The sequence below is a fragment of the Cygnus atratus genome, chromosome 15, assembly GCF_013377495.2.
Source record: "Cygnus atratus isolate AKBS03 ecotype Queensland, Australia chromosome 15, CAtr_DNAZoo_HiC_assembly, whole genome shotgun sequence".
NCBI lineage: Eukaryota > Metazoa > Chordata > Aves > Anseriformes > Anatidae > Cygnus > Cygnus atratus.
In genome coordinates, this window is record NC_066376.1 from 1,681,272 (window position 1) to 1,696,022 (window position 14,751).

At 48.9% G+C, this 14,751-nt stretch overlaps 1 protein-coding gene across 1 annotated transcript; it reads right to left on the bottom strand.

The window, feature by feature from the left end:
* Window positions 1–7,665: 7,665 nt before the first annotated feature.
* Window positions 7,666–12,566, bottom strand: GFER (growth factor, augmenter of liver regeneration). Its single transcript, XM_035563479.2, has 3 exons — window positions 12,349–12,566; window positions 11,469–11,674; window positions 7,666–10,847 (listed from the first exon to the last, which is right to left on the bottom strand). The coding sequence occupies exons 1-3, from the start codon at window positions 12,544–12,546 to the stop codon at window positions 10,685–10,687; spliced, it is 567 nt and encodes a 188-aa protein (XP_035419372.1). The 5' UTR covers window positions 12,547–12,566; the 3' UTR covers window positions 7,666–10,684.
* Between the last annotated feature and the right edge of the window lie 2,185 nt (window positions 12,567–14,751).

Genomic DNA, 14,751 nt, shown 5'->3' on the forward strand with positions numbered 1-14,751 from the left:
TGCTCCAGCAGGGAGGTGCTGTGCCCCCAAGCTGCCACACCACCCGGGTCCTGCTCAGCCCCCGCTGCAGGGCACCCCTCGCTCCCCTCCCGTTAGCACCCAGCAGCTCCATGAGGCCCTGCCAGGCACAGGAGGGATTTTGGAGCGGTGCGAAGGAGGTGCCCCGCTGGGGTGCCTTTGGCGGGGAGCAGCCTGCTCGCGTGGCGAGGGAAAGGCTGGGCTCTGCCTCAGCCCTGCACAGTGCTACGCACCCGCTGTCTGCTGCAGGCTGGGGGCTGCAGCTCTCGCTTGCCTGGTGCAGGACCAGCGGCAAGCAGAGCTGTGGGACGGGGAGAGGCCAAGCCCCATCCCCGCTCCCCCCCAGGGAAGGCAGAAAGGAGGAAAAGGCGAGCCATTTTACGGAGGGAAACCCTCGGTTATTACAAAGGGAGTTTCCCCCCACGGCTCCAGGACCGTCTCCTGAGTTAGTCGGGGTAGCGCCACGCCGATGATCCCGGTTCCATAGATACCGATGCCATGACAACTCTGACATCATCCCTGCCCGGACGGCAACTGCAGGGGAAGCGGCGGAGAGCAGCACGCATGCACGGCTGGCACCGCATGCACGGCTGGCACCGAGCGGGGCTGCGGGCAGGGCCGGGGGCTTCGTGCGGCCCCACCACAGCTCGCCCCCAGCCTGCTGCCTGGGCAGCTCCCTGCCCCTCTGGGGACAGGGATGTAGCTGGGACCAGACTGGATCGCACGGGGTACACGCGTAGCAAGCGTGTTAAGCCCTTGCAATGCAAAATGCCCCAAAAAGCAAAGAATTCTTGGGTGCTGGGCCTCGTCTCCAAGCTCAAAGCTTGGGCTTTTGCACCTTTGTCTGCCTGTCCTTTCTGGCAGGTGGGACCAGGTTTAACTGTTAAAGCTCACGATGATGCCATCCAGTTTCTCAATTACAGGTGAGTCATCGTCTCTCCAGATCTATTTCTGACTCTCAGCAGGAAAAGCAGGATTCAGCCTTTCGTTCCTCAGTGTCACCAGCTCAGTAGAAATCACATTTTACTATGTAAAAAAGAAGAGAACGCCGGGCTGGTTCCTCCTGCTTGCTTCTGGCAGGGTTTTCCTGGGGCTGGCCAGGGATTTTATCCCGCTGTCACGAGCATCACCAGCTCATCCTTGAATTGCAGATGAAAAACAAAGAGGTAACTATTTGAGGGTTACCACAGGTGCGATTTTCAAACAGCTTCAGTGGTTTACAAGCAGCTGTTCCAGTGACCTCAAAATCATTTTAATGTGTTGGGAAAAACCACCCTGTCTCCGTCAGCCCAGAGTTACGTACGGAGGCGAGGCCAGCCCTGCTCCCAGAGAGCAGAAGGTGCCGCAGAGGCCCCGCTGCCAGGGCTGCCCATGGGGGCTCAGCGCGCCCCGCACCTCGCCCTGCGAGCGGACGTCCCGTACCGGCACTGCCACGCCGTACACCACAGATGGGTCCTCAACGTCCTCAGCTCCCACCGGGACGAGGCTGCGGGCAGACCCAGAAAATCAATGACATGAAGAGAAGATGCGGCACAGTGCACACGCAGGAAAGCGTTGTGCTCCTGCTGCTGCTCCTGGGGCTACTGCGCAGGGAATCGTCCTGACCTCTGGGGGCTACTCCGCTTTTCTGGGGGCATTGGAAAAGACTTCCCCACCCTTCAGGGCCTCTGCTCCCCCTTCTGAAGGGTCTTGCCCAGCTCATCTGTCCAGACTGGGGCAGGTGTATTTTGGACAACAAAAAGCACAACAAGACCAAGACACTGTCTGAATCCTTTAGATACTAGTGTAGAACAAATCATAACCGTTTCCAAACAGGTAACTGGTTTATACTCTTCAGGGAATGGCTGGGATGCACGAGGCAACATCCCCATGGAAATCCCTGCTTCTAAACTTGTCCTCCTTCTTTGAGGTTCCTCTCTCCAACTTCTGCTGTGTGCAGTATGTTTTATACAATCATTTTTCATGTCATGCTGTGATAGCTTTTGTCCCTTGCTACTGTGCCGATAAAGTGCAGCAGCTATCTCTGGTGTACACATCAACTGCGCTTCTATTTCACTTCCTATTGCTGCAAGTAAGCTAACAGATAGACCGAGGCAGGCAACAACAGGAAAGGACATCAGGTCTTGAACATTTTCCCCCATCAAATGGGGAAAAAGAACAGTGTTTGGAAATGCACTTCCCAGAGCATTCATTCAGTTGTAACAAGTTCTGCGTTTACCATTCCCCCCAGACCTCAGTGACAGGGAGCAGAAAGAGCAGCAAGCAAACACGTGCCTGAGATGTATCCATGTTTTGGTTTTACACAAGTTTAATTAAGGGTGGTGCAAAACGAGGGTTTGCCTCGTGCTTCCCGTAGCCACACTGACTCCTTAAGCTTTGCCTCCAACACAAAAAAGCAATTTGTTTTTTACCCAGGGGTAAGCACACAGACACGGTGACCTTGAGGAAACAAGATGCGGGGCCTTCACCTTCAGAACCAGTTTGAGTCAGCCCCATCCATCTGGCTAAGGGCTGACTTCGGCTACCTCCACAGAGGGAAGAGTGGCAATGGGTTTTCAAGGGCACACGACTGCGCATAACCAGTTTTTGAAAGCTCCCCAAGCTACCCGCTGTAAGCTGAACGCCTGCGAGCAGTGCTGGTGCCATTCTGCGAAGCAGAACTTTATTTCCAAAAATCTTCAAGCAGACTGAGGCCAACGCATCCTGCTCCACAACGCCTGATCCTGGGATCGGGACCTGACCACGGGGAGTCCAGCAAGGGGCGAGATGAGTTAATGCCAGTTCTTCCAGCAAGGCTGATCAGATGGTCTCTGCAGGGGAGGGCAGCGGTGGGACACCCCAGTTTTGCAAACCAAACAACCGCTTGGCTACAGCTTCTACTTAACAACTCCAAAGCCAAACACTGATGCGAAACCGCCCAGCCCTCGGAACTGCTTCGGTGACATATTTATAGTAAAGCTGCCTCAGAACAAGACAACGAGCTGGCAGCAGGCATTCTGCAGCACGGCCCAAGGGGGACAAGCAGCCTTCGCCCGCGGTTTACAGCCCATCAACCGCAGCACTTCCATACGGCCTGATGTCTTTTATACAGGCGTAGGTGTGGAAAGAGCTTGCCCTTTATGTCGCTTGAATGGCGTGCTTGGAGCAGTGCTTTTGCTGTACATTCATTTACTTGTTGCTCTGAAATGCTTTGCTGGGCATTCATTAGGGTTTGGCTAATGCTGCTCTCAGCCATTAGGCTCCAGAAAACAGGACGCTCAGGGGCATTATTTTTGAGAGGTACTGAGAAATTCACAGCGTGCAGTAACAGAGAGAATGGCCTTCCTGATTAGCAATACCTTCGAACGCCATTACTAAGAAAGCTACCTCATGCCCTCCACCCTAAGAGATCCAAAAATATCTGGAAGTTCATTTATTAGGTGGCTACACATCCATATCTGAAACGCAGCCATTTCTCAGGTGGGATTCAGCAGTTACCGTGCAAGTATAAACTCAAGATAAACACGCCATAAAAAAATGCAGAAAATTTGACTAACTGAAGTCACCAGGGGAAGATTTGGATGGTGGAATTCAATTAATTAAGATGGCGTTTGTTTAGAACAGAAGAGTTAATATCTCAGCACTTGCATAAAGAACGAACTGCACAAAACCCCTACCGGGTTTCAAAATGCTTTCCAGTGGTGCAATTGCAAGCGCGATGTCTTATCTGCTAAACTTATTCTTTGCTTCTTCTCAAAGTATTTCATAGCAAACCAGTAATCGCACCTGTTTCAGCACCCAGGCTGAACTCTACGTGAAGGTGCACAAACACCTCGGAAAGTGCTAGACAAGAGGGAAATCAGATCCCTGGCTGTTTTCCAAACTGACCTCCTTAGCACCACAACAAGGAGTCACATCGTGTAGAGCCTGACCAAAACGTTGACTTTGGTGCTTGTCATCCGCTACCTGCTTGGCGTTGCAGCTAAGAAGGCAAGGTAATGAGAGCAGAGCTGACAGCTACAAGGACACGGGGCAGCCTCAGAGCAGCTCAGGCCATGCTCTGACACGCACAGCTTCTGCGGCTCTCATTTGAGACACGTCCAGCTCTGCTTCCAAAGGAGCTCTCCCAGCTCAGCCATTCCGTTATCGTTTCTCCCCGTGTTGCACAACACTGCAAGATTCACAGTGCAAGTTCTGGGGGAAAAAAGGGTCCTGATGTTTGCACAGCAAACGTGGTATTTGTAGTACGATATTGAAAATGAGGAACACCTCGTTTCTTAACTGAACACAGCAAATATCAACCGGGTCCTTGGATTCTAAAGAAAGATGTAACCTGACATAAAGGAGATTTGAGAGACAGATTAAGATGAGAGATTTTTATTATAATGAACACTCATGGGCCCAGGACTGTGCAGTGCAAACACAATAAAATGGCCTCCCTGACAGAGATTGTCATCTAAATAGAAAACACAGGAAAAGGCTGGTGAACCTGCTATTTTTATCCCCATTTTGCAGAAGTGGAAGTGCAGCTACAGAAGATGAAGCGACTTACCTAGAGCCCAGCAAGAAGCCTATGGTCAATGAAGAACTGAACTTCTGAGTCTCCAGCCACGTGTTGTAGCCGTATGAGCCTCACCTTGTGTATCTTGCGCAGGGCGTTATCTTTTACCCTCTCTAAGAAGCATCACACGAAGCACAGCCACAGCATCCACTTTTTCACATTACTGCTAGCTAGATGTCAGTGATAGGGGAAGCAGGGAACGCTTGGCTTTGCCTGACCAAACTTGGTGTTCGAAAGGAAAGTCCCCTAGCATCGACTTGAGTTTAGAGCTAAAGCTTGGTGTTCTGGATAAAACAGAAGCTTTGAGGGAATGCATGAAATAGCTGCCTGGTGTCTACTGTGAGAAAGACAGCAATTTAACTCAGCTGTTTCCTTCCTTGCAGATGTGCAAATTCAAAGCAAAGCTCCCATGAAACTTCTTGGGATTTATTTCTGTATCTAGCCATGCAGAAAGGCCGGTTGCATCCCTGTCTCTCAACAGCAACAGTGTTGTTAAAGTCCTAACTGTCCTCTGATCTTCCTTCCAAACCCTCTTTTTTCCATAAAGCATTCAGAGTAGATGACGACTGCATCAAACAATCTTGATCCTCCTGACTAAAATTCTCATGACTGCGTATGTTTGCCCTTACCTGTGTTTGCTCTGTGCAAAACTCCACTGGTGCTTAGGCTGTAAGTGCCTTGCTACTCTGCTCTCCTCTGGTTTTGTACCTAGAACAGTTCACGGTGAAAGCAAGTACTGTCCTGTGTTACACAAACAGTGCTCTGTATAAGGAAGTGACTGTTACAAAATTATCAGATAAAGCTCCTTTACCCTCTCCCATCTGTTAACTGCTTGTTTGAAAAGCCAAGATTTATCCACATACACCCAGTTATGGGCTGAAGAGCAGGTAGGAAGCAAGTTGGAAATAGCATCCAGGCAGTGGTTTATTACACTTCCAAGTGCAGACTTTAGCTGCTGGCAAAAAAGTAACATCTCTCATCTGTGCAGTTATAGAAGAAGTACTGCACACAGCCACTAGTTTGAGAAGTAACTGAAGTCACCAAAATCTCATGCAACACGCAAAAGGACTGGAGCAGCTTGCTATTTTAAAGAAGTGCAAGAAAGAAATGGTAAAGCCAAATAAATACAAGCTTTGTTGCCCTCTACTGTTTACTTGGTTAAGATGCAAAGCAAATTTTCTTCACAGCCAACAGAGATCTGGGAAGAACACTGCGGTAACAGACAACAGAAACCAGGAAGCTAGAGGGTACGTGATATTTGGGAGGGAAAACCTGAGACCAAGAGGAAACTTCTACATTGGGAGTGCTGTAAAGGAAACTCAACAACCCAGAGTAGCACAGAAACAGAGGGCACCTTTCAGCAGCAAGGTCACAGGAGCAGAACTCAGCAGGCCTGAGTGCCAGGGCCACTGCCTAGAACGTGCCAGCTGCTGTGAGCCCCGACAAGTGCCAGGGTAACTGTCAGGGCTGTACCAGCTAACATCCATTAGCCCAGCATGCACAGACAGGATTGCCACACGTCAATGCGAACAGAAAGTTTCAAAGCCTGGCAGATAAACATTAGTGCTGCTTGTTTGTCTTTGCTTCTGCAGACATTAATTACAAAAATGAAGAACTGAGAGCAATGCCAGATGCCAGTGTCAGGACGGATAAGGGTGCTGAGTCCCATTGATCCTCAGTTGGTAAGAACCAACCTTTGTCGCGGAGTTTTGTGGCCTGCAGTGTTTTCTGACTTGCAGCAGACTACGCTGCATCCCAGCTACCACCAGCTCTCAGCTCCCTCAGCTGTGAATTAATCGTGGATTGCTGCAGACACCCGAGCTGTCTCTGGGTGAGCTGGCGAGGAAACAGCAGTGGTGTTCCCACACACCTCCCTGCGGGACGTGCCAACCCAGGTCAGTGCTCCAGCTGACCACAGTGCTGACCCCTTCCCTCTGACAGTCCTGTCTTTCTAACTGACGGCTTGCCTATGTGCTGGTAGCTGTGGTTTTGCTTAACTTGCTTGATTTCCATTCTCTTATTAAACCACAAAATCAAGAGCTGACTTCACACAACCTTATTGGCAGTTTCTACTGACGTGCTTCCTCCTGACTACAGAAAACACTGAGCAGCTCCTCGCCATCGCTCAGACAAAAAGCCTGAACAACCATTCCAGGAGTGGAAAAAAAAATGCTGCTAGGATGGGGAAAAACAAACAAACCCACTACCCTCTCCAAGCCTGAAAAACTCCAACAGGAAGAAATATCACACACGACCTGTAATAGGCTGTAGACACATGCAAGCAAAGCCACTCCTGAGGATCATACTGTAAACAGGAGACTGTATACACCCGACACACTGCAAAGGAACAGCTAATCCCTGGAAAAATGTTAAAGGCACAGTGCTGCTTCCGTCAACATCTGCACTTGCCACTTACTCAAGCAACTCTGCCTCCCATTCATGAAGAAAATTCCCTCGTGGCTCCCTGCTCTTTGCTTTTAGGAAAAAAAAAGTCAGCTATGAATGGAACCCACTTTGTGAAATCAGTAAGTCCTCTGACAAGCTGAAAGGTTAGCCAGGTGCCTACTACACAGAGCAGCTCTTGAGTAAGTTCTGAGAAGCTCCTCAAGCAGCACCTGCTGCTGACTGTGCTTATCTTGCAAGGGTTCCTCGTGTTGATAGGAAGCAGCTTCCCCTTTCTGTCCGTGCAAGGCCCTGCAGCGACTATGCAGTTAACAAGCATCGCCCTCCAGTGGGTGACACCCCCAACTGCCATCTTGCTCAAATTCAGCAGGATTTGAGCTACTCCCAACTGTAATGCTACTACCTTCAGTGCTGTTAGAAGCACAGCGCAGAAAATCCCCCCCCAGTCCCCAGACAAACTCTGACCTGACGGACAAGGACCTGGTCTACGTCGCTGCTGTTTTGTAGCTTCGTGTTCTGAAGAGAATTGCAGCAATTCAGCAGCACAACGGAAAAAGAACCGGTTGCAGCCCCACCTTGTCTGATCCATACACACACACAGAATCACACAACCTCGGCTGAGCTCAGTAAGATATCGGCATGCAGACGGTTGGACGCGCCAGCGCACCGCGATGGCTTTCCATAAGGCCTCATGCAGTAGGGAAGCCAGGAACGAACTCAGTTGCTTTATTATTTTCACATAAACAGGAAACGTAATTTGAATACAGATTTTTTTAAAACTAGATTTAATCAAGTGCATTTAGGAGAGAATTCACAATTTCCCCTTCTTTTTATGTACACAAATACAAATATCTTCAATAGAAATTCCATATATAAGATTAAAACTTTAGATGTGTTATAAACGAGCAGCAAAAAAATAAATCCTGTCTTGGACAGTCAAGTCCACAGAGATGTTATGCCTGAAAAACACACAAGTTAAAGCTCTTCTGCAAAGCCATAAACAGGAGAGAACAGAGAACTCAAGCACATATTTTACCAAATGGCCACTTAGCAAAGTTACAAACGGCCCTAGTAACATCCTGGTAGCCACAGCTCGTGGCCTCATTGTAAGCAGGCATTTGCTACGGACACTGGCTTCGGTTTAAAGCTCTTCCCCTACCTCTGCACCACTGCCAGGACAGCGAAACGGTACACGCTGGCAGAAGGGGCCTTTCCTTCTGCACAGGCCTACCACCTCCTTGAACAATACCAAGGGACAAAAATTTGGTGTTGCCACAGCCACTCCCCCTGCTTTTGAGAGGGATACACAATTTGTTTCCTCTCCACACTCTTTCAAGACGTGGACAGAGGCACGGCGGAAGGCTGCCATCCTCCCGCCCATCACCAGCCCCTTGCCTGCAAACGGCAGCAGCAGTCCTGGGACTTGCCAGCAGAGACCACGTGTGCTTGCACAAACAAGTGCAACTCTAACCTGGCCCATTTTCAGCACTAAGATGAAATAGGACAAGACAGGTGCTTTACCAGCCTCCACATTTATACTGAAGCAAATTAGCAAGAAATCTCATAACCTGCTCCCATGAGCAATGAAATTGTTGAGGGCAGATTAGAAAGGAACAGAAAAATGATCCCTTAGGACAACCACGTCCAGCAGAAAATGCTTGTCCACAACCATTGGCAATTTAGGCCAAGCCTGACAAAAGGGGGCTACAGCCTTTTTGTTGGTCCTCACCGCACTAGTGGATACCTACGTGCTTCATTTTGGGAATCGAGTTCATTACTAAAAAACAACAACCAGGGGCCTGAATTTATTTGTTCTAAGAGCCTCACCATGCCAATAGGGAATTTTTCTGAGCACTTTTAATAATCGACTTAAATACTTTGAAGTAAGAAGTCAGATTGCACACTTCATGAAACACTTATCAATTTTGTTTGGTTTGTGTTTAGGAATGTTATTAAATAAAATTTGCTAGAATATCCAGTCCATAAAACGTGTCATACTCTTTTAACAGGTCCAACTTGAAAAGATTTGAACGTGCCATGTATCTTCCAGATATATTTCCAAAGTTCTGATTGCTTTTCTAAACACTAGGGAGCCCCACGTACAAAGGCGGGAATATCAAAGTTCTCAGCTACAGACCGTCATCACCCTAATACTGCTATAAAAGTACCATTACCATCTAACTCCCACTCTATCAGTAAAAGTAAATTTACAAACATTCTGCAGTGCATCAAATAAGGAAGCTTACTAAAACGCACCAGAAAAGCTCAGTACAGAAGGAAGAAGCCTCTTATTGTCATGGTTTGTGCAAACTCCTGCAAACTTTCACAGCCAGAAATGCAATAAGGGCACGATATTGCTATCTATTTTACGAATTTGAAAGTATCTAGACTTAGTTTATATATAAACTCTCTCTTTAAAGAGACGTGCATTTATACACGTTGCGGTGTAAATCATTTACGCTGCTATTGCACTTTCATCTGAAATTCACACTTACGTATCAGTAACACTGACGCAATATAGCTGACCTAGGGCAAACACCTGTAACATGGATTCTGGCCAGTATCTATAGAGGGAATCTACCTTAGGGACTCCTTCGAGTCTTCTGTGCAATAAATACTATCTAAAGCTGACATTACAACCCTAAGCTGGACTCAAAAACTGCAAGGGGGGTTGTAAAGTCCTTTTGTTCTAGGGAGACTTTTAGCTAGGTGAAAACACAAGAATGTCAAACAGGTCAGCAAATCCCAATCAAGAATTTCAAAACACAAATGACATCTCAGAAATACTGTCTGCTAAACAAAACTGAATACGCTTCATTACAGGTATCAGTCTCAGACCGTTACAGCTATTTTCACAACTGACAACAGTTCGTAGCAGAGATGAGCAATTATCTGCTTTAAAAGTAAGAAGTAGTAAGAAACTCTGTAGGCCTTCTTGTCATACTGCTTCTGCATTCAAAGAAAATAAGCAATCAATTTAAAACATTTGAGTTTCACCCAGCTGATACTTCCTTCCATTCGTGATTTTTTTTTGTCTTGTTTTAGGTCCCTTTTCTACGATGTCATCTTACATAAGTTGAAACACAGAAATAAAATGAGAAATCAAGGTTCCACAACTTTAGCACTTAAATTAAACGTACCTGCTTTCAGAGCTTGTAGCAAAGCAACTGAACGAAAGTTTAACAACAAGTACTGGAGATGTCTGAAGAAGAGCTCAAGGGGTACAGACCTGGCACAAAACACAGTATGAATTTGCCCTATCAGAACAGAAGTTAAAATGACAATTAAAAATGCATTTTCTACAACATCAGGGTAGTGCTGGCAGATAAACGTAAAATGTCACAAGGCAGTCCTCTACAACAGTGTGCAGGAAAAGGAATTCTAGTCACAGAAACAAGCAAATGCCCCTAAAATACGGAAATGTTGCAATGAAGAAGTCTTCACAAGTTTGTCAGTAACTTAACTTCACAGGTTTCTGGAATTCCTGTGCCAAATGTAAGGCCTCAGTCCCTCAGATGATGCATTTGATGCGACCATTTATCAAAATGCTATTAGGATAAGATTTTCAAGTCGACTTTCAGAATTGGTTTCACCTTTATTTTCACAAGCCATATCAGTCACGCACACAGGCGCACCAACACACACATTTACTCGCACATCTCCCTGTAGTGACTCAACACCAGAGTGAATTGGTCTGTTAGATTTCAGAGCAGTCTCTATGGATTAATCACAACTACCGTCTTTCCAACCATCTCTCCAGCGCTCATCCACACGAGAGCAGTCAAATTCAGATTTCCCCAGTTTCCTGTTCACTTCATTATGAAGAAGACACAACCACTGGGAGAAGTTATTTCTGTTGCTAGTATCAGGCTGATTTGTTCGCAACCTGCAAACAGGGAAGAGGAAACAAACGTTACTGCTTTACAGTCACCAATTTCAATACCCAAAGAAGGCACATAGCACGCAGACAGCTAGTCTCCTAATGAACATTTTTTGCCATGTGATGCCTGCTAAGTCACTAACTAGGTTTCAAACATATTTGCCTGTTCATCACCACCAAAAAAAAAATTGAAATTTTTGATAAATATATTGACAGTAACAGGGGTAGAAAACTTTACCAAACATCACAGCCTCAGTCTTTGCTTCCACTGCTGTGGTTGCCTGTAAAGGGGCTCTTCTCAGATATAAGCACACTTGCCTACTGAAATCTGAGTTATTCCAAGTCACAGTATAATTCCATGACTGAGGACAAGTCCAGTTTGAACCAGGAAGGTAATAAAACGACCTCGGGGAGGCCTTGGAGGCAGCATACAACCTAACAGCACTAGAAAAGGTATTTGTTTTCTGAATAAGCGTGTCTTTGATCTATGCAGTGGAAGAAACCAGTTCAGGTACCTATAAACCCCAACAGCAGGAAGAGCTGCTAATATGCAAATACCTGCTGCAAGCCAGCACTTCAGGTCCCTTCACCAGCTATTGGAAAAAAAAAATCAAAGAGGCAAATGACCTTTCCCTCAGATCCTCGGCACAGTGCTCACAGGGGTAAAACTTGGAGAAGAGGTTGATGAAGTCTCTCATCTCCTTCTGCTGGGTGCTGGTGGGGCGGTCGGGGTAGTAGGCTGCCATGGTGTGCAGGAAGGCCCAGGTGTTTCGGCCCAGCTGCTCGCTGTCCAGGGGGCAGTCCGGGGGCGGCTCCTTCTCCTCCACCACAACCTGCAGCAGGAGAGAATCCCAGAGTCACAGAACGGCCGAGGTTGGAAGGGACCTCTGAAGATCATCTAGTCCAACCCCCCTGCTGAGCAGGACCACCTAGAGCACATTGCGCAGGATGGCATCCAGGCGGGTTCTGAATACCTCCACAGAAGGTATTCACAGACTCCACAACCTCTCTGGGCAGCCTGTCCCAGTGCTCTGCCACCCTCCCAGTAAAGAAGTGCCCCCTCATATTGAGCCAAAACCTCCTGAGCTTCAGTTTGTGCCCGTTGCCTCTCGTCCCGTCACTGGGCACAACCGAGAAGAGGCCAGCTCCATCCTCTTCACAGCCTCCCATTACACATTAACGAGGTCTCCCCTCACTCTTCTCTTTTCCCGACTACCCAGGCCCAGCTCTCTCTGCCCGCCCTCCTACACCAGGCGCCCCAGCCCCTCGTTATTTTATTAGCCCTAAGGCTTAGCGCTAAGCGAGGGCTGTGAGGGGACATCAGCACCGGGGGGCACAGCCCCTTGACACCCCTGCACAGGGACAGCGGCCGAGCTGGGGGCAGCCCCTGCCCCGTTCCCTCCCCCGGGGGGGCAAGAACCGGGCCCGCGGCCCCAGCGCCCCCGGGGCCGTGAGGGGAGGCCCCGGCCCCGCCGCCTCGCCCCGCCGCCTCGCCCCGCCGCCTCACCCCGCCGCCCGGCGCCGCCCGCTTCCTCTGCTCGCGGAGCCAGCTCTTGAAGTCCGTGCAGGCCCGGCACGGCTTCTTGGGCGCCTCCTCCGCCCCGGAGCCCGCGGCGCCGGCGAAGGGGAAGGCGAAGGGGCCGCCCTCAGCGCCCGGGAACGCCGCGGCCCCTCGGCCCGCCCGGCCCTCGCTGGGCGCCGCCATCTTGGCGCCGCGGTGCACCCTGGGCCGGGGGAGGCCGCCGCGGGAGGCCGAGCTGGCGGGGGGGGGCATAATAAAACATTTGGGGGGGTGTGGGGAGGGGCAGGGTCTGTTTCGGGGGATGGGGAGGAGAGGGGGGGTCTTTCATACAGGGCTGGTGACACGAGCCCTCCCTCCAGGGCTCTGAAAGGATACAAACGTGTGCACCTGTCTGTATACGCGTTTACTGTGTATTTACCATACATACCCAGGCCAGTCTGTATACATATTCACAGGTTATTCACCATACATACCCAGGTCTGTCTGTGTGAATATTTACAGGTTATTCACCATATAGACCAAGGCCAGTCTGTATATGTATTTACAGGTTTTTCACCCTACAGACCAAGCCTTGTCTGGATACATATTCACAGGTTATTCACCATACATACCCAGGCCTGTCTGTATACATATTTACAGCTTATTCACCCTACAGACCAAGGCAAATGTTCAGTTTCCACAGCCAAGCCCTACATCTAGCTACTGCTACTCCAGCCGGGGCTAAGCTGAGCCACTGCAGCACCGTGATGCTGTGCCTCAGCCAGAGCCCGCTCGCCCTCCACACGATGACACTGAGTGTCCTCCGCACCGCCTCGGGGGCTGCAGCAGCTCTTTGGGGGGCCACAATACCCGGGGGGCCACAGCAGCTGTGCCAATGCCTGTACGCAGCATACAGGCCCAGCCAGGACACCCAGTGGCATGGGGCACTCTCCTACATGGCAGTTGTGGTGGTGGCACCTCAGCACCGTCCCATGACACAGCCGGCACCCCAATCTGGAGGACAAACAACTGTTTGACCCAGCCTGAACCCGTGCACCTGCAACAGGATGTATCCATAACCAATTTTATGTTTTTTAGAAACCGTCATGTGCTCGTGTCCTGGTAAAATTATACCAAGGAGGGATTTGCCCAGGCTGTTTGCACATTATGCAAGGGTAGAGCTTGCCAAGGACATTTCCCCCAGCTCTCCTGTGCTGAGTGGATGTTCAGCAGCTTTCCTTTTATTCCTGTTCTGGCGATCCATGGGGGTTGCAAGCACACTGGCTGCGGCTCAGCTCAGGTCTGACCCTGGGCGGTGGTCCCGCACAGCACCAGCGTCAGAGCTGTTCGCTGCCCCTTGGAAAGGCAAAGTAGCTGGGGTGTGACACCGTGCTGGAAGTGCACGTAAGGCTTGCAGACAGTTAATTTGTGGGTGCCACTGCCAAAAGTGTATCCTCTGGCCAGCCTTTGAGACAGAGCAGTGTTGTGAAGTTCTTAATGGGGATCCTGAGAATGAAAAATCAAAAGGCAGCACAGGGTTGCTCTTTTCTCTCTGTTTGGCTCGATGCCGTCGTGCCATCAGAGATTTCCAGGCCACAGGATACATCTTCCACTGTGAACAATGCACTCTAGAACATAAAGTTTGTGCCCGTTTCCACTTCTCACCTCTCTGTGTCCTACAGACCAAGTGAAAAATACAGAATTTTGTTTAATACATACAAATGTATGGCTGGGATGAAAGAGGACCAAAACGCCATCTGAAGAAATTTCATATCAGCTGTCTGGGATAGTTTTTTTGACACACACACAGCCCTCTTCCCATTCAGGCAGCACCAGCCCTTTTTGTGTCCTTTCAGGCAGTGTTGGTGTGCGAGCCTTCTATGGAGCAGCTCTAGCCTTCTGGAAATGGCTGTACTTCTCCACATCTTATATCTTCCTGACTGTGTCATAGCCTATTTGAAATGCACCTTGACACTTTTCCCTGATGTTAAATTAAATGCTGTTGTGCTGCAAATTCTGCAAAGACACAATTTGTATGAAAGGTGCTAGAAAAGTACTTCTCATTTTCTGTTCTTATCCTCTGATATATTTAACACAGCATGGTGTAACATTTTTAGTAGGTAATGCATCATTTTAGAAAAATGCTTCAGAGACTCGCCTTCAGAAAAGATTTCAGACTTAGCATGCTTTATGTGGAAACCGCTGATATGTTTCGTGGTCTGCGTAGTGCTGAGCTGGTGATCTGGATCTCCATTCTTGGGCCTGGATCCATCTTTTATATTTGCGATTTGATGAGAACATTTTGTTGCTGATATTCACGTGGGAGGGAGAAGAGATGCGTAACTGATTACAACTACTAAAATGTCTTTGTCTGAAGTTATAGACAACAGTATAAATTTCATACACGAA

Excerpts from the sequence above, each read along its gene's own strand:
- GFER (XM_035563479.2), bottom strand. The coding sequence starts at position 12,546 with ATGGCGGCGCCCAGCGAGGGCCGGGCGGGCCGAGGGGCCGCGGCGTTC. Across the intron at positions 11,675-12,348 it reads GGGCGGCGCCGGGCGGCGGG|GTTGTGGTGGAGGAGAAGGA; the intron begins GTGAGGCGGCGG and ends CTCCTGCTGCAG. Across the intron at positions 10,848-11,468 it reads GCCGAGGATCTGAGGGAAAG|GTTGCGAACAAATCAGCCTG; the intron begins GTCATTTGCCTC and ends CCCTGTTTGCAG.